At 37.6% G+C, this 18,842-nt stretch overlaps 1 protein-coding gene across 8 annotated transcripts in view; it reads right to left on the reverse strand.

Annotated features, from left to right (window-relative positions):
• BCAS3 (BCAS3 microtubule associated cell migration factor) overlaps positions 1-18,842 on the reverse strand; it is a 664,948-nt gene that overhangs the window by 207,516 nt on the left and 438,590 nt on the right. The window contains exon 24 of one of the 8 annotated variants that reach the window (XM_032279308.1): positions 11,104-11,155. The exons of the other annotated variants lie outside the window; for them this stretch is intronic. Within the exon in view, the coding sequence (XP_032135199.1) occupies positions 11,151-11,155 (5 nt within the window). The 3' untranslated portion in view covers positions 11,104-11,150. Of the gene's footprint in view, positions 1-11,103; positions 11,156-18,842 lie in introns of those variants that run through there. 8 annotated transcript variants of the gene reach the window in all.

Consider the following 18,842-nt stretch of genomic DNA (forward strand, 5'->3'; position numbering starts at 1 on the left):
AAGGAACAATATTTTCTCCACATTTTAAACTTCCCCAAATTTTCTTTTCTTTTTTCTTTTCTTTTCAAGACAGGGTCTTTCTCTGTCTCCCAGGCTGGAGTGCAGTGGCCAATCACGGCTCTTTGCAGCCTTCCCCTCCGAGGCTTAAGCAATCCTCCCACCTAAGCCTCTGGAGTAGCTGAGGCTACAGGCACATACTTCCACATTCAGCTAATGTTCTGTTATTTTTTGCAGAGCTGGGGTCTCACTCTGTTGTCCAGGCTGGGTTCTAACCCCTAGACTCAAGCAACCCTTCTGCCTCAGTCTCCCAAAGTGCTAGGATTCCAGGTGTGAACCAGCATGCCTGGTCTCAAACTTACCCATTTTTTAATTCAGTTGTTTTTGTTCTTCTTCTAGAGTTCTGAGTTTTTTATATTTATATATTTGGATATAAGTCCTTTATCAGTTGGGTAACTGGAAAATACTTTCTCCCAGTGTGTAGCTTCCATTAATGTTTTCTCCCAGTGAACCATGGTGTATTGTTGGTGGGAATGTGAATTAGTACAGCCATTACAGCAAACAGTATTGCAGTTCCTCTAAAACTTAAACATACAGCTATCCTATAATCTAGCTGTGACAGCTTTGAAATTATTCCAAACATTCACATAATTTGCTACATTGGTGACCTATGTTTTGCTAAGATAAAAACATGGAGTATAATGGCCTTCCTCATGACAAATTTATGTCACACCTTAGCAGATCACATATGAGTTATCGATCTCAACCACTGGACTTCAAAATACATGTAAACCCAAGATTTTTTTTTTTCCACCGTCACCCAGGCTGGAGCACAGTGACACAATCATAGCTCACTGCAGCCTCGAACTCCAGTGATCCCCCTGCCTCGGTCTCCTGAGTCGCTAGGACTATGGCCATGCACCACCACACCCAGCCGATTTTTAAATTTTTTACGAAGTTAGGGTCTCACTAAGTTGCTCAGGCTGGTCTCAAACTCCTGCCAACAGTGATTCTCCTGCCTCAGCATCCCAAATTGCTGGGATCACAGGTGTGAGCCACCATGCCTGGCCTAACCTCAGGACTTTGACAAGACACACTGAGAACTCAGGACGCAGCAGGACTACTCTTTGTCAGCCTTCAAGCTATTCTCCAAAGTCTCACCTGCCAATAGCTGCAGCACTCACTGGTGTAGAAGGACTTGTGTGTGTTCAAAATATTGCTCCTGAGAAGCTCTCATAGAAAAGTACATGTCGAACCTTGATTAGACTTTACTTCCATGGAGGCCTGATTCTATCCTAATTGAGTTACCAGATTTCATCAATTGGACTCTAAATAAAATGGAACTCACTGTGCCTATCCAGTGTATTCCCTATAAGATTTGTTCTCATTTCCTCCCCGTCTTTGAGCATTGTAGGAGAGCAGGAAAGAGAGTCTCTTTGTATGGTAATATACCATGTGATTATTGAAATCATACATTGGCCATCTCTTTATTTTAACCACAGAAACCATAAGCAGTCCTAAAATTGCGTATATACACAAAGGAAAGGAAATCAGTGTGTTGAAGAGATATCTGCACTCTCATGTTTATTATAGCACTATTCACAGCAGCCAAGTTATGGAATCAACCTAAGTGTCCATCAACAGATGAACAGATAAAAAGAAAATGTGGTACATATAAACAATGGAATACTATTCAGCCTTAAAAAAGAAGGAAATCCTGTCATTTGTGACAACATGGATGAGCTTGGAGGACCTTATGCTAAGTGAAATGAACCAGGCATGTAAGGACAAATGCCCTATGATCTCAATTACGCGTGGATTTGATAAACAAGTTCACAGAAGCAGAGAGTAGAATGGTGGTTATCAGGGGCTGGGATGAGGGAAATGGTGAGATGTAGGTCAAATGGTCCAAAGTTTTAGTAAGGAGGAGTAAGACTACAGTTAATAATTTACTGTTCATACAGCGAATATACTGTCTATTTCAAAATTGCTGAGAATAAATTTCAAGTGTTCTTACCACACACAAAAACAAGCATGTTGTATATTACAAATATAATTTTTATTTGTAAATTTTTAAAAATTAATTTTCTTCCAATGTGTGACAATCCATTAACAGAATCATTAGAGGAACTGACTTTCTTGATTTTGATGAAGTCCAATATCCATTTTCAAAAACGGATACTATTGGTGTTAAAATGAAGAACTAAGGTTTGATTTTCCACTATTGTTTTTCTGTTTTTATTTAAATAATTTCCACTTTGATCCATATTATAGTTTTTGGGTTTTTGTTTGAGCCAGGGTCTTGCTCTGTCAACTAGGCTGGAGTGCAGTGGCATAATCACAGTCACTGTAACCTCTAACTACTGGGCTCAAGTGATCCTATCATCTCAACCTCCCAAGTAGCTAGGATTACAGACATGCACAACCATTCCAAGCTAATTTTCTAAAATCGTTTTATAGAGGCAGGATCTTGCTATGTTGCCCATGCTGGTCTCAAACTCCTGGCCTCTAGTGAGCCTCAGTCTCTCAAAGCACTGGGCCATATTACATAGTTTTTTTAAGATGTGAGCTGAGACCACTGATTTGAGACCTTTTTTCTTTTCTAACATAGGCATTTTGTGTTATAAATTTCCCTCTAAGTACTGTTTTAGCACACCTCACAAATTTTGGTAAGTTTTGTTTTCATTTTCATTTAGTTCAAAAGAATTTTTTTTTTTTTTTTTTTTTTTTTTTTTTTTTGAGACAGTTTTGCTCTGTCACCCAGGCTGGAGTGCAGTGGCATGATCTCGGTTCACTGCAACCTCTGCCTCCCAGGTTCAAATGATTCTCATGCTTCAACCTCCCATGTAGCTGGGACTACAGGTGTGCACCACCATGCCTGGCTAATTTTTTCTATTTTTAGTAGAGATGGGATTTCAGTGTTGGCCAGGCTGGTCTCAAATCAACTCCTGGCCTCAACTGATCTGCCCGCCTTCGCCTCCCAAAGTGCCGGGATTACAGGTGTGAGCCACCATGCCCGACCTCAAAACAATTTCTAATTTTTCTTTTTATTTCTTAAATCTATGAGTTATTTAGACATGTTAGATTGCAAATACTTGGTGATTTTTCCAAATCTCTTGTGGCTACTGATTTTTAATTTAATTCCATTGTGGTCAGAACACACTTTGTATGACTTAAATCCTTTAAATTTATTGAGGCTTACTTTAGGACTCAGAATATGTTGTAATAAATAGTTTGTGTGCACTTGGAAAGAAGGTGGTTCTGCTGTTGGTAGTGTGTGTGTGTGTGTGTGTGTGTGTGTGTGTGTCTGTGTGTGTTTAATAAATCTCAACTAGATTAAGTTGGTGATCAATGTTATCCTAAATATTCTATATCCTTCTTGCTGATTCTTTGTCTGTTCTATTGAGGGCTGAGAAAGAGATGTTGAGTCTCCAACTATAACTGTGTGTTTACCTAATTCTACAAGCAGTTCCATCAGTTTTGTTTCATGTGTTTTGAAGCTCTGTAATGAGCCAAACATTTAGACTTGATATGTTCTCTTCATGAATTGACATTTGTAATTATGAAATGTTTCCTTATTCTATGATAATATTCTTTGTTCTGAAGTCTACTTTTTCTATTAATATAGCCATTCCTGCTTTTTAAAGCTTAGTGTTTGCTTGGTGTGGTGGCTCACACTGGTAATCACAGCACTTTGGGAGGCCAAAGTGGGAGAATCACTTAAATCCAGAAGTTTAAGAACAGCCTGAGCAACACAGTGAGACTCCATTGCTTTTTTCTTTTTTTTTTCCAACTGAGACAGAGTCTTGCTCTGTCATCCAGACTGCAGTGCAATGGCTCGATCTCAGCTCACTGCAACCTCTGCCTCCTGGATTCAAGCAATTCTCCCGCCTCAGCCTCCTGAGTAACTGGGACTACAGGCACATGCCACATACTCGGCTAATTTTTGTATTTTTAGTAGAGACAGAGTTTCACCCTGTTGGCCAGGATGATCTCCATCTCCTGACCTTGTGATCCACCCGCCTTGGCCTCCCATAGTGCTGGGATTACAGGCATGAGCCATTGTGCCCAGCTGAGACTCCATTTCTACTAAAAGAAAAAATTGTTTTAAATTAGCAGGGCATAGTGGCACATGCCTGAGCTATTCAGGAAGCTGAAGCAGGAGGATGACTTGAGCCCAGGAGTTTGAGATTGCAGTGAGCTATAATTGTGTCACTGCATACCAGCCTCAGCAACAGGGACAGACTCTATTTAAAAATAAAATAAAATTAGTGGTAGCATAGTATATCATTATTTCCATACTTTTACTTTTGTCCTATTCATGTTTTTATAGTTAGGTGAGATTTTTATTGGCAGGATATAGTTGAATCTTGCCTTTTTTAATCCAATCTAACATTTTCTGTCTTTTAATTGGGTATTTTGACCATTTACATTCAATATGACTTTTGATACTTTTGATAGTTTAAATCCGCCATATCGCTAAATGTTTTCTATTAGTTCATATATTCTTTGTTCCATTTTCTCTTTTTTGTTCCCATGAGACTTCTTTTGGGTCTATTGAATATTTTTAGGATGCCATTTGTTAACTAATTAGCTGTTATTTTAGAGGCTGCTTTAAAATGTATAGCATATATTCATAACTTATCCAACTCTACACATTTAGGATGTATTATACCACTTCACATACAGTGTAAGAACCTTACAACATTTTTCTCTTTATCACTCATTATAAGCAATTTAATTATGAGGTGCCTTGGATTTTGCCAAGGAAGGCTAGAGGAGTTTAGCGGAAATTTTCCCCACATTTGACATAAAAATCCTGTATTTGTTTACCTGCAAATTATGAGATTTTCCAATCTTGCCAATGGGAACAGAAATTACTCCTAGCCCTGCATAAGCGCCAGTGAATGCTCCTTCTGATCTTTTTAAGTGGCTCTTTCCTGGACCTTGGGTATTTTCCCATGTGCTCAGCTGAAGGCTTGTAGGATGTCCTCTGTAGATATCTAGAATGTTCTCTTTGTGTGTAGCTCTTTCCTCTCGGGGACTCTGCCCTGTGAACTCTAGCCACCTTGGCCTCCCCAGCCTCCCATCTCTATCTCTTCCACTCAGGAAGACTGCTATACTCCACCAGGATTTCCCCTCCCTTCAATATGTACTGGTGACAAGCTAGGACAATTGTAGGGCTCACTTCATTTGTTTCCCATCTTTCAGGGTTCGCTATCCTTAACTGCCTGTTACCCAAAACCTTGAAAACCATTACATCATATCATTGTTCAGTTTGTTTCAAGTGGAAGGGTAAGTCCGGTGCCTGCATTTACTGAAGGCCTTGTAAAATTTGGTGTGTGGAATGCCCAATTAATGATTAGAAAAAGAATGCTGGCCAGGCTCGGCGGCTCACAAATCTAATCCCAGCACTTTGGGAGGCTGAGGATAGATCACTTGAGGTCAGGAGTTCGAGACCAGCCTGGCCAACATAGTGAAATCCCGTCTCTACTAAACATACAAAAATTAGCCAGGCGTGGTGGTGCGCATCTGTAATCCCAGCTACTCGGGAGGCTGAGGCACAAGAATGGCTTAAACCAGGGAGGTGGAGGTTGCAGTGAGCCAAGATCCAGGGCAACAGGGCAAAACTCTGTCTAAGAAAAAAAAAAAAGGGAAGGAATGTTATTTCATTTTCAGAAAAATCAACTCACAGAAATTGGATCAAAATCTATTTTAAATGAGATAAATAAAAATGGTCCAATATCCATAGATATTCTTGGCTTAAAAAAAACCCTCAATACATTCTCTTATCACCACCACCATTGTCTGCAACTCAAATGGTCTTTAACATATGTTTAACAAATGAAAAATATAATAATATTTCTGACTTTGTGTTTATTTATAAAGGTTGGTGTGAATGCTTCTAAAATACATTGAGGAATTCTTAAAAGAATTCTGTCTCGGCAGGGCTTGCGCCTGTAATCCTGGTACTTGAGGCCAGGAGTTTGAGACCAGCATGGTCAACACAACAAAACCTCATCTCAATTGTTTAAAAAAAAAGGATCCTATCTCATTGCACAGTTGGTTATCCATATACAAAAATCTCAAACCAAGTTATTATGCTTCTGTGTAAAGGACTGTTACCTTTATCCTAGAATTCTTTAAAACTGTTAGGCTTAATATGATTTGCCATTTTGTTTCAAGTGAAATATTTTAAACATCATTTAAAACTGGGCTTAAGGGTAGCAATTTACAGTTAAAATGCGTTTTGGTATTGTCTGAACATAAGAATGACATAGGTATTAGAATTGTTGAGAAAATATCTTTCTTGATGGTGATATCTTAATAATAAAAAATACATTCTAATGTCAAATAATGTATTGGCTGGAAGCACAATGAGAACCCCTGTATATTGCTCCTCAAAATAAATAATAATTTTTGGAGGATTTAAAAGCAGGCCCCTGTCTGATCTCAGCACATGTGGGAGTATTTATCCAAACTTGTATCTTGAGAGGTGAGACTTTTCCATTTGTGGGCATTAGGAAACTAGGAAAAATGGTCAGAAATCAGTTTATGCTACTCTAGACATTTCAGCATCCTTCTATCACTCTACGTTATGTTTGAGGTGAACATAAGTTATTCCAAAACTGTACTATATAATGATAACATAAGGTATGAGCAGTTATATTTACAATGACTATAAGCCTTCAGAAGAAGTTAATGAACTGCGACTGACCTTGATCGCTGACTCAGATGCTGCAGCACAGGGCAGAACCTGCTCCTTCTCCCACATTTGCCAACCTTTGCTACAACAGTAATCAATTTGCTGTCTTGATCTCTCAAGCATATCATACATTTTTTGATCTACCATTAAGCTTCAAACTTGTGGCCTAATTAAATTACTGGAGAAAAACACTCTGGAATTCTAGACTTTGGCAGGAGGGAAAATTAGAGATAAATATTTGAAAAGGTAAGAAAATTATGACCTAATCTCCAGGCGTTCAAAGTCGCTGTTAAGAATAAATTAGCTTTCATTTGATTGCATTTATTTTTTACACAACAGAGTCAGCCCATTTTGTAGCATGGTAATTCAATGCCAAATACAAAACGTAGGAGAAGAGAAAAACAGAAAAGGCTCAAGGAGGCTGGGTGCAGTGGCTCCCACCTGTAATCCCAGAACTTTGAGAGGCCAAGGTGGGTGAATCACAAGGTCAGGAGTTCCAGACCAGCCTGGTGAAATTTCGTCTTTACTAAAAATACAAAAAAAAAATAGCTGGGCATAGTGGTGGGTGCCTGTAATCCCAGCTACTAGGGAGGCTAAGGCAGGAGAATGGCTTGAACCCAGAAGGTGGAGGAGGATGCAGTGAGCTGAGATCGTGCCACTGCACTTCAACCCTGGTGACAGAGTAAAACTCTGTCTCCAAAAAAAAGAAAGGAAAGAAAGGAAGGAAGGAGAGAGGGAGGGAGGGAAGGAACAAAGAAAAAGAAACAAAAAGAAAGAAAGAGAGAGAGAGAGAGAGACAAAGGGGCGGAGAGAGAGAGAGAGAGAGAGAGAGAGAGAATAGGCTCAAAGAACAAGAGAAGTCCACGTGGTAGATATAAATAGATACAGAGTTGGATCAAAGAGTCATCAAAAAGATCTTCCAGAGTGTGGGAGTTAACAGAGGGGAAACTGTGGAAGAGTGGAAGAAAAGCCTAGAGTTAGAGAAATCAAAAACAGACAGAAGGAGACAGATGGGAAAAAAGAAAAGTCCAACCTGACCCAGCAAATGAAACAAGCCAATACTTAATTTTGTTGGTGGGCATAAATTGCATTTGTTTCCGATGAGTGATAAAAGCCAATGGAGAAATAAAATGATGTTTACCATCATTTCAGGAGGCAGGCAGCGCCGCATCATACCAAAGAGGAGAGACGTTAACCTACAGTTACAGCAAATATCGAAATGCAGGTTTTGGCAGCGAGGCACGTGTAGAAGTGTCTAAGACGGTGAAAAGTAGGCATGGGGAACAGAGATGACACTAGAAAGAGTAAAAGAAAATAGCTACGAATCAGGAAAGCACTAAAAAATATAATGCAAATCACAGCCCTTCTCTTTGTATGGAATGCCTTTCCAAATACTGCTACCTGTTCAAAGGTATCCCCTACAAGAAACCCCAGTCCTCATAAACAGGGTTTGTTTTCCAATGTCTGGGCTCCCACAGCATATGCATGTAAAGCTCTTCTGTGTCGTTTCCTTAAGTACCTTGCAGTGCAGTTTTTTAGATGTCTATCCTATTACACTGTAAACTACTTGAGTCAGGGGACCATCTTTTCTAGTACCTAGTGCCTAATGCCCAGGGTATAGCACAAGGTTTCACAGATACCTGCTAGACATTTTCTTTCACTCTCAAAAATCTAAGTATCTACAGTTCAAGGAGACAGTGTAGTTCAGGTAAGAGACTGGTAGCCAAAAGATCTGAATTTGAATTCTAGATCTGGCAATATCTTGCTGTATAATTTTAAGCCTGTATTGTTAATCTTTCTGGGTTTTATCTTCTTTTAAGGAAGTGGGACTAGTTAAGGACTTTATCAGTGTTACAATTCTAATATTATGATAAGCATGTACTCTTCGTGCCATTAATTTTGCAATTACTCACATGGTGCCTTGTGGTATCTCTTCATTTTTTAAGTAACTGAAATGCACTTGTACCTCATCTTTAAGGGTCCTTGAATTAGGAAAGGAACAAAGTTTTCTCACCTCCCACACTACTATAAACACAATTAGCATTCAATAAATATTTACCTATTTTACAAAATAAATAGATTCTTTAAGGAAGTGCTTGGCTGGGCGCAGTAGCTCACGCCTGTAATCCCAGCACTTTGGAAGGCCAAGGTGGGAGGATGGTTGAGCCCAGGAGCTGGAGACCAGCCTGGGCAACATAGTGGGACCATCTCTGCAACAACAACAACAAAATTAGCCAGTCATGGTGGCACACGCCTGTAGTCCCAACTACTCAGGAGGCTGAGGTGGGAGGATGACTCCAGCCTAGGAGTTAAAGGCCACAGTGAGCTATGATTGTGCTGCTACACTCTAGCCTGTGTGACACAGTGAGAGGATGTCTCTGAAAGTAAAAATTTAAAAAAAAAATAATAAAAAGTTCAGGCTGGATGCAATGGCTCATACCTGTAATCCTAGCACTTTGAGAGGCCAAGGCAAGCAGATCACTTGAGGTCAGGAGTTTGAGACCAGCCTGGCCACCATGGTGAAACCTCGTTTCCACTAAAAACATGAAAATAGCCAGATGTGCTGACACATGCCTGTTATCTTAGCTACTTGGGAGGCTGAGGCAGGAGAATTGCTTGAACCCGGGAGATAGAGGTTGCAGTGAGCCAAGATCATGCCACTGCATTTTAGCCTGGGAAACAGAGGAAGACTCAGTCTCAAAAAAAAAAAAAAAAAAAAAAAAAAAGATAATAATAAAATGTTTAGAAAAAGGAAATGCTTTCTGGAACTATTTGCTATTAGAAGGGCCTGATGCCAACTGCCTTTTAACTAGTAAGTAGTTCAGAGGGAAGACCACAATGAAACTGCAGTTAAATAAGCTACTTTATAGGACAAAAAATATGCCATGAGGTAATTCAAGGATTTTGCTTGTTGATAATCTGCCAAAAGGAGTCCTGGGAAAGGTGCTTTGTTTTGTGAAGACTAAACTAGCAATTATGGGGAAAAACTTATGAGACTTAGTTTCCCTCATTCATCAAGAAGCTGAAGTAGCAATTACCTACTTAGGCTATGATCATTACCATCATAAGAATTATGTAGTGTCACTTGGTGGAAAGACAAAATTTGGATTTACAAAACCTCAGTTTGACTCCCAGCTCTATCACTTAGTAACTATGCTGAAATAACCTAACATCACTAAGCTTCCATTTACTCATCTATAAAATATAAAATAGTAATTCCTGCCTCTTTGAGTGATTTCAAGTATTAATCCAGGTAATGCAAGTGAAGAGTTCTCTATAAATTATAACTTTTTAAAAATAGAAAATAACTTTTTGAAAAAATGGAATAATTTTTTCTTTTTAAAATAGTTTTTAAAAGTTTTTTTTTTTCTTTTCTTTTTTTTTTGAGAAAGTGTTTCACTCTCGTTGCCCAGGCTGGAGTGCAATGGTGAGACCTCAGCTCACTGCAACCTCCACCTCCTGGGTTGAAGCGATTCTCCTGCCTCAGCCTACCGAGTAGCTAGGATTACAGGCATGTGCCACCTCACCTGGCTAATTCTATATTTTTAGTAGAGACTGGGTTTCTCCTTGTTAGTCAGGCTGGTCTTGAACTCCTGGCCTCAGGTGATCTACCCGCCTCAACCTCCCAAAGCACTAGAATTATAGGCATGAACCACCGTGACCAGCCTAAAAAGTTTTTTAAAAAACGTTTTTTAAAAAATAGAACAACTTTTTAAAAATAATGTAAATGTCCTCAGAGTACATAATACTAATGAAAGTATATGTGGCCAGGATAAATATTGGTGGGCACTAAGGTTTAGTGCCCTTTTGGAGAGGACCTGGCTTCTTTGCTGGGTTCATTCTAATTCCTTTGGATCCCAAGGCTCCCTTTAAGGGAAAAGTATCTAATTTAAGTGCTATTGGTCCTAACAGAGCTTCCTTCGAAATATACCAGATAATTAGAGAAACTATTAGGTAAGGAAAGGGCATCAAAAAGGAGTAAGAATTGAATGGGTAGAAACTGTTACTGCTTCCCTTCTTCCAGGCAGGCCTGTCAGCACTCTGCTGCTTTAACAGCCACCTCCATGGAGAAACAACTAAGTAAGGATCAACACTATTCAATCTGAATGCCCATGTGGGGCATTCACCTTTGTGGTTTGTTCACCTTTCCATAATGGACCAGGAAAGTGGTCCAATCAGGAAATGAATACCATGCTGAGGTTAACAGAACATTCTTATGAATGAACAGGTATCATATCTATCATTTGTGGATACTAACTCATAAGGAACTAGAAGACTATGAAGCATGCTATCTTCGTCCATTTTCTGCTGCTATATTTATAAAGAACAAAACTTTATTTGGCTCACAGTTTTGAAGGCTGGGAAGTCCAAGAGCATGACACCAACATCTGGTGAGAGTCTTTTTTTTTTTGTGGTATACACAGGATGTTTAGACACATGGTGAGGGTCATTCTATGGTGGAAGATGGAAGGCAGAAGCAAGCACATGACAGAGCAAGAAAACTGGGCTGAACTCACCCTTTAATCAGAATCCCACTCTGTGATAACCAGCCCACTTCTGCAATAATTAACCTACTCCTTCGATAACAGCATTAATTCATTTATGAGGGTGGAACCCTCATGATCTAATTGGCTTTTTTTTTCTGGTAGGGACGGGGTCTCACTATGTTGTCCAGGCTAATCCCTAACTTATGTCCTCAAATGTTCTCCTGGTTTGGCCTCTCAAAGTGCTGGGATTACAGATGTGAGCCACTGTGCCCAAATTTCTAACACATGAACTCTGGGGACATATTGAAATCATGGCACATGTTTAATACAAAAACTACACTGAACATAATTTAGTATTTCTTTAAAAATTTAGAAGATGAACACCTTGTCATTGATTTGGAATTACTACACACATGATACCATAGTAGTTCTATCACTTTCTACTAAGGGCTTTCTAAATTTCCCAATATTGATGTTTCAAAAAAAAAAAAAAAAAAGTCATATCTTTATCATTGATTTCAGTGCCCCAAAGTCTGGCCATTTCAAATAAATCTTTGATTTATTGGAGCTTTTTAAAAATTTCTTTTACTTTTGGGTAGATGGAATATTACTACTTCTTAACCTACATTCCATAAAGGACTCTGAAATGAAACTTTTAAACTAAAGAAAGACTCTGGGAAGCTGTGTCCTGGAAAAACAGTGTAATTATACTTCAAATCTAAAATATCTTGGTCATTCAAGTGTTAAGAGACTAGAAACCATCCCATCTCCTAATAGTTGAGAAGATTTTGATATGCTAAATTTTAGCATAGAAAAAACATTTTATTAAATAGTATTTCTCATGTGTGCTATAGGGCCTTACCTGTTTAATGGGAACAACATCTACACTGGTAAATGTATTCTAGGTACTCACTATTATGACACATAATAGGTACTCAACAAATATTTGCTGAATGAATGTGAATAGAATGTTGCCTTAATCTTTTCCCAGAGTAAGACTAAACTTACAGGATTACCTATAAACTTAAATGAAAAAATATATATATATTATAGTATATATATAAATATATATAATATATATGTTATATATATATATAATATATATAATTTTATTAAGTAAAAAGCTCTAACATCATGTTGGTCCTCTTGAGTGCCCCAAATAATAACAAAAGGCAGAAACATTAAGAATGTAAATAATACACGTTTCTTTCTCATATTCCATCAGAAGTGGTTCCTCAGGTTGTAGCCTTGGCTGGAGAAGCTGTTCCTCCCCAAGGAGGGCACTATGACATGGAATCAGTTTTAGAAAGAGAAATGTAGCCCTGAACTGGTTTACTTATTATTTTTGTTTTCAACAGTTAAAAGCTGAAAACTGCAAAATGTTATTGGGGAAGTCTGCTAAAATAAATGCAGAGTCCAAAAAAATCAGTGAACCATACCAATAAGGTTTATTACTGGAATCATTTGGTCTTACTGCTGTACAACAGGCTGTAGCATGAAAAAAGATAGGCAGAAATTCTGCAAGATATCTCCAAATAAAATACGGTGTGTATATCTGGCCTTTATGTCTATGGTATGAGAAAATTCCTGTAGAGGCAAATGCATATGAAACATCCTTCTGCTGGGAATGCAAAGAAACCCAGCTGGCAGGAACACCCCTTCCACATGCAAGCTCTCCTTCTCCTGAGAAATGATTCCCTATCTATCCCCATTCCACAGGGAATCAGAATCTTAACGAGGCTCTCACTTCCTAAGTGAACCATATACACTCCTATAAGAACCATGGCTCCATACAAGTTGTTTACTTACCCAGGATATTTTCCAATAAAAGATCTTCCATTTTTACTGAAGAAAAACATGGTGCAGGACCAGGATATGTACATTTCATCTGGGGTAGTAAAACCATCCACATACAGGTCAGACTTCATATTCTATCAACCAAATCTACAACCAGCCTATAAATATAAATCAGCTCTACATTTAGCTGGCTATTAAACACAAATTTAGGATTTCTTCGTAGAAGGAATCCAATTTAGTTATGGCATTAAATGTGTGCTTTTTGCCTCAGAGAGAGTAATATAATTGAATTCTGACCATCACAGCAGATCAGTGCTGCTCATCTTTGTCCAGCAATCATGTTTATAAAGGCCAGAGAAGGCAGTACTACTTTTCTAGAACAAGCGACGAGTTAAATATAAGCTGAGGAGGATGAGTTCAGCCAACCAAACAGCAACTCAGGCACCATGAAACTGGAATTGCGGGGGCCAGTGTGTGTGCTGGGGGGTCGTTGACTACTCCCCTCCACCAGCAACCACCCTACCCCTCCGTTGACATTGCCTTTCCAGATGGCCTCCTCAACCACCACCACGTTGTTTAAAATAAAGACATCTTCTATCTTTTCATTCAGAAATGTTTACACTGAGGTAAAAGAAAGAAAAAGATACAGATATAATCACATGATCAATCAAACACTGCTTAAACCCATAGCACATTTTGTGCCACTATCTCTGTCTTTTAAAGAATAAATTTTAAAACATTATGCTCTGTGGTCAAGAAACTGGGACAACTGCTTTAAATTAAAGGCAACAAGTGGACCTTGTAACATGATCAAAATCCAACCCAGGCCTTTTCTGAATTCCAAATGTAACCAGAATACCTCTTTAACAATATTTGATAAGAAATATTTAACACTTTTCATATATTTCCTGTAATTATACATTTATAACAAAATGTGGATTTACTTGGCAGCCAAACCAAAATGTTTCATATTACTCTCAGATTGCAACTCTTGCTGCTGAAATACAGTATACTAAAAATGAAATAACTTTTCCATTTTAATGTGGTTATAAGCTTCCTGCTAGGCTGCAACCTAATTGAGACTTTTATGTTAGCTTTTTTAAGACATGCTATCCTTCATCATCTGCAGAGTATTTTAACTATAGATCTCTTAATAGTCGTCCCAAAGTTGACACAGGGAAGGGGGATGGGGTGGGAAGAGGAAGGCCACTTTATCAAAGTCAATGGAAATACAAGGTATTAATTATGTTAAATGAAGAAATATGGCCATTTGGTTACATTTGTGGGTCAGAAATATTTTAATCTGTCGCTGCCAGCCAGCTGCCTCTCCCTGACACTCCCTCCTTGCATTTATATCAGCTGCAGGAACACATCAAAGCTCCAAAATGTGAGGAAAGTCGCCACAAGTAGGGCCTTCCTCACCCAATCCCTGCTTCAAGGTCGCAGTTTTAACTAGAGCGACCATAGGGTGCTCCATTACAGTCAGTAATAGGGCCATGCTTTTTTATATTTTGGAGGCATAGATGGTAGAAAAGTTGGTAAACCATCAGCCCTAGGCATTTTTTCTTAAAAGGCCCTAGTCAATGGAAAATACAATTTTTGTGATATTTAGAAAAGAAAACAAATGGTGTACTCAGTTGCTCCCAGTCAAAGCAAAGTTGAATCACATAGATGCAGTTGACTTTTAAGCTTTGCTAAGCTTGCCAAGCACACCATGCTGGAGCACAGTCACAGAGAGGAGAGACGTGCTTGTCTGCCATGATGCCCCAGCAAGTTTTATTAGATCAATGCTCAGAAATTCCACATATTAACTGTTAAGTGCGGCAATGGCAATTACCTAAATCTGACATATTCACTCTATGACTAGTGGAGGGACTTTTACAAGGTTACCCAGTAAAGTAAAAAAAATTTAACTCAGACAATTTTTATAAAGTTTTTCTGATCAAGGAATCAGATAATATGTTAAGAAGTCAGGTCATTATAACATGCAAAAATTCTGCAAAAAAAAAAAAAAAAAAAAACCACCCTGCTGTAGATGATAAAAAGCAATTTTTTAGTGAATGGTACTTCCTTGCACTTAATTTATATCTTTGAATCTAGTAGCACATAAAGATTTCGGACAAATGTATTTATAGATTGTTCTATTTTCAGTATATATTTTTCAGTTATATATTTTTATTTAAATAAAAGATACCAGCGAGACTCCGTCTCTACAAAAAAAAAAAAAAGTCAAAGATACCAAATGCATATTTTTTGTTTTACTTCAGTTGCAGAAAATTCTCAAAGGTATTAATTTAACTTGTGCATATGAATTTAAAGAAACTAATCTTTTGCATAGACTATACAGGCAAACACAATTTATCTGTTCTAGGATTGGATTTTGAGAGTTCTTATGGTAGATTTTTAAAAATAGGAATTAATCAGGATGAGGCTTGATTTTTCTTGAATGTTACATCACAGGAACAACTTTTACGCAAAAACAAATCAAAACACAAAAACAAAGAAGGCAGGACTCAAGTGTAAAGACAAACGGCCTCCCTTTCCAGGCCTCTGAAAAGATGAAGGCAAGGGTGTTTTCACTGCTGTTGAGTCATTCAAACCTTAATCAAATGTCTGCACTTCAACACAGTTCTCCCATCTCCTCAAGGATGTTAAAAATGCATAAGAGTACTGTCTGAAGATGTGTGAAGACAGCTGCCTGTAGTTTTTATAATCTTAATAATTCAGTAAAAATCCACATATCATGGGTCAGGTTTACCAAATGGTTTTAAGTCAGGAATAAAAGGAATTAGAAACATGTTCATCTGAAATCATCTCACAATTTTCTTCTTCATTTCACACACTACTTCTTCAGGAAAAAAAATGAACATTTTACTTTTACTGATAGTTAATTGTTATCAGAGGCAGTATCTCCCCGCACAAGGAATTTTAAACTAAACCAAACAAAATCCCTCAAAGCTGATACTGGGTATACCGTCTCTGATATCAAACCACAGCAACATTCAATTTTGAAAATAAGCAGAGGTAAACATATTGATTTTCTGCTCCTATGTGTAATTCTTATTGAGTAATCAAAGGCAAAAAGAAAAAAGAAAAGAAAAACCTAGCTGAGACAGTGAAGACTATAATACTTTAAAGGAAAAAATTTATGAATACATATGGATTCATAAGTTTGTGCTTGAAATGAGAAAAATTATGGTTATGTATATTCTGAGTTGTTGATTTTAAATTGTATCAAGAATATATGTAAGCTAATATATAAATAATTGCCTTTTCTATAACAAAAAAGATCTATTTCTGACAAAACGTGAACTTCTAATCTAATTTCTGATTAGAAGTTTTGTTATTAGAAGTTCACTTTTGTTATTTGCTAGTTTTTACATTTCAGTTAGCATTTTTTAAGACCTTCATTTTAAGTAAATATAGTCAGAATAGCCTGGCTTTCCAATGAATTCTAAATCAAATTCCTTTATTGGAGCTGCCTTACTGTCTCATGTGCTATATCCCTCTCTCCCTTTAAGCAAATATCAGTATCAGTAAACCTGCTATTTGTGCAACTGGGATTTTATTGTTAAGGCATAAGTGTTGAAATTATTTAAAAGTCTGGATGAAGATAGCATGATATTTGATGCAAGAGTAATGCAATCTGTCTAAGCGCAGTTAAAGATTCACTACCAAAATTCCCAACAGTTATAACAGCTGCATGAATTCAGTAAAATACTTCTTAAAAAACTATCAGCAAAGTTAGTCTAACTTGATTTTTTGAATGACCTGGAAATTTAGTTTAGCTACATTAAAACAGCTGATTTTGAGTTAAAGCAAAAAACAAATACCAGCCACAAGTCATGCACATATCCTACCCCTTTTTCTTAAAAAATGACTGAAACCCTTGAGAAAAACATGGCATAAAGGTACAAGTACTAATATTACAAGACATCTGATGGGTCATGTAAAGAATAAGAAATCATCTCCCAGATGTTTGCAAGACAACAGAATAAATCTCTCAATGAATGTAGAAAAAATGTCAGAGTATAAACAAAATATCCATGATTAAATAAAACTTTAGGTGATTCAAACTGACTAGCATTTTACAATATTAATGCTAATGGTTAGGGTTTTTTTTGCAGGTTTAACAGGTCTCATTAAACAAAAAATAAAGAATTGCATATAGGAAGGAGAAGCAAACAGAAAACTAGCCATACATGGTAAGTAACAAGGAAAGAAGAGATACCAAATCAGTCAGGAATATACAATAGCAGTTTCCAATGTTGGGTCAGGAAATAAGGTAGTTACAGAAAAGTTGCAATCTAAAACAGAAAATACTTTTAGGAAACGGCAAAATTAAAACAGAAGTAGATATGTAAAATAGATGAATGAAGACAAGGTCTTCCTGCACCAAGGGAGTTGTTTAGGAGAAACAGTGTCCGTTTGTGGCCAGCGATAATACTTTCCATTCAATAGAGTTTGCAGCTTGCTGATTCATATGATTGCAGGCTGGCGCCCTGCTGGCGAGCCTCTCCACTGAAATTAAATCCACTCTCTTCAGTTATAAATTATAATGCTCTATAAACAACACTCCCATTGGGAATGGGGTGGGGGGACAGAGAGAGAGAGAGAGGGAGAGAGAGAGAGAGAGAGAGAGGAAGAGAGGAAGAGAAGGAGAGACAAGATTGAAAGAAGAGGCAGGGAGGGAGAAAAGAGCCAGAGAGGGAAAGCGTTTCTACATAGTCCACTCACTGTTTAATGTTCTGCTCTTCTGCAACAAACAAGGGGAGTAAGTCTTCCACAGATAGCACTCTGCTGTAATTCCTACACTGTTTGATGTAGAGCCCAGAAAGGAAAGTGGGATAGTAATATGAGTCTAAGAGGAAAAGTACTTACAAATCAAGGAATGTACAAGACGAAGAAAAGATAAAAGAGATTTCTATACCTGGATTTTTCAAATATATTATTGAATATATCTTAGGAGTCTCCAGGGAGAGCCAAAATGAATAAAATTATAGAATTCTATTTAGACCAATTAGATCTTCACATTGTACATCTCTTAATATCCAAATCAACCAGAGTTATTTCCCCCAGATGCACTGGGAAAGCAAAGAAAGAGGAAAGAAAAGTTAAAATTAATCCATCCCAAACAGCCTCAGACAAGAAGTCCAGAGCAAAGAGAAAGTTCAATGATTTCGAGACTAACCACATTGGCTTTTTAAAATAAATATGTATTCTGAAATTCATTGCTAAATTTATAGGCGAGTGTTGCCTCAACTGTTTAAATGTTGTAGAATTTGTTTTATTAATGTGCTGTTTCAAAGGAAAAATAATTGCAAATATTAGGTTGTGTTAATTACCTAAATGATTCATAAAGGAGTCTATCAGTGAGTTGGTTGGTATGTACCAGTTTCAGGGCATTAACTTACATCCATACTGCAGATTTTTCGTGTGCATGTGAATTTGTTTTTAGGAGTTATTTATGCCTTATAGCAGGATAGATACAATTATTGTTATGTGCCAATTAGTATTCCAAGGATTCACACCCATAGGTCTACAAAAAGACACAATTTCATATATAAAAATCCCTCTGAAATTTCTTACCAAATGATGAAAGTGGACATAAAAATAAAAAGGGGAGGCAGGGGTTGAGTAGGGAGAAGGTGGGAGAGAGAAGCAAGCCCGTTCCAACCTAAGTCTGAAGCTACAAAACCAAAGAGACTATTTCAAGTAAGGAAACTCAAGGAAAACAGAATCCTCCACAAACCACATCTTTCCATTTCTCTATCTCATTTTGGCAGACCACATATTCCCCCAAAAGAAACAAGATAAAGCACAACTCCACCTTTCTCCTGAAGTCAGAGAATGAA

Source organism: Sapajus apella, unplaced genomic scaffold (assembly GCF_009761245.1).
Source record: "Sapajus apella isolate SASKATOON/1434 unplaced genomic scaffold, GSC_monkey_1.0 scaffold12, whole genome shotgun sequence".
NCBI lineage: Eukaryota > Metazoa > Chordata > Mammalia > Primates > Cebidae > Sapajus > Sapajus apella.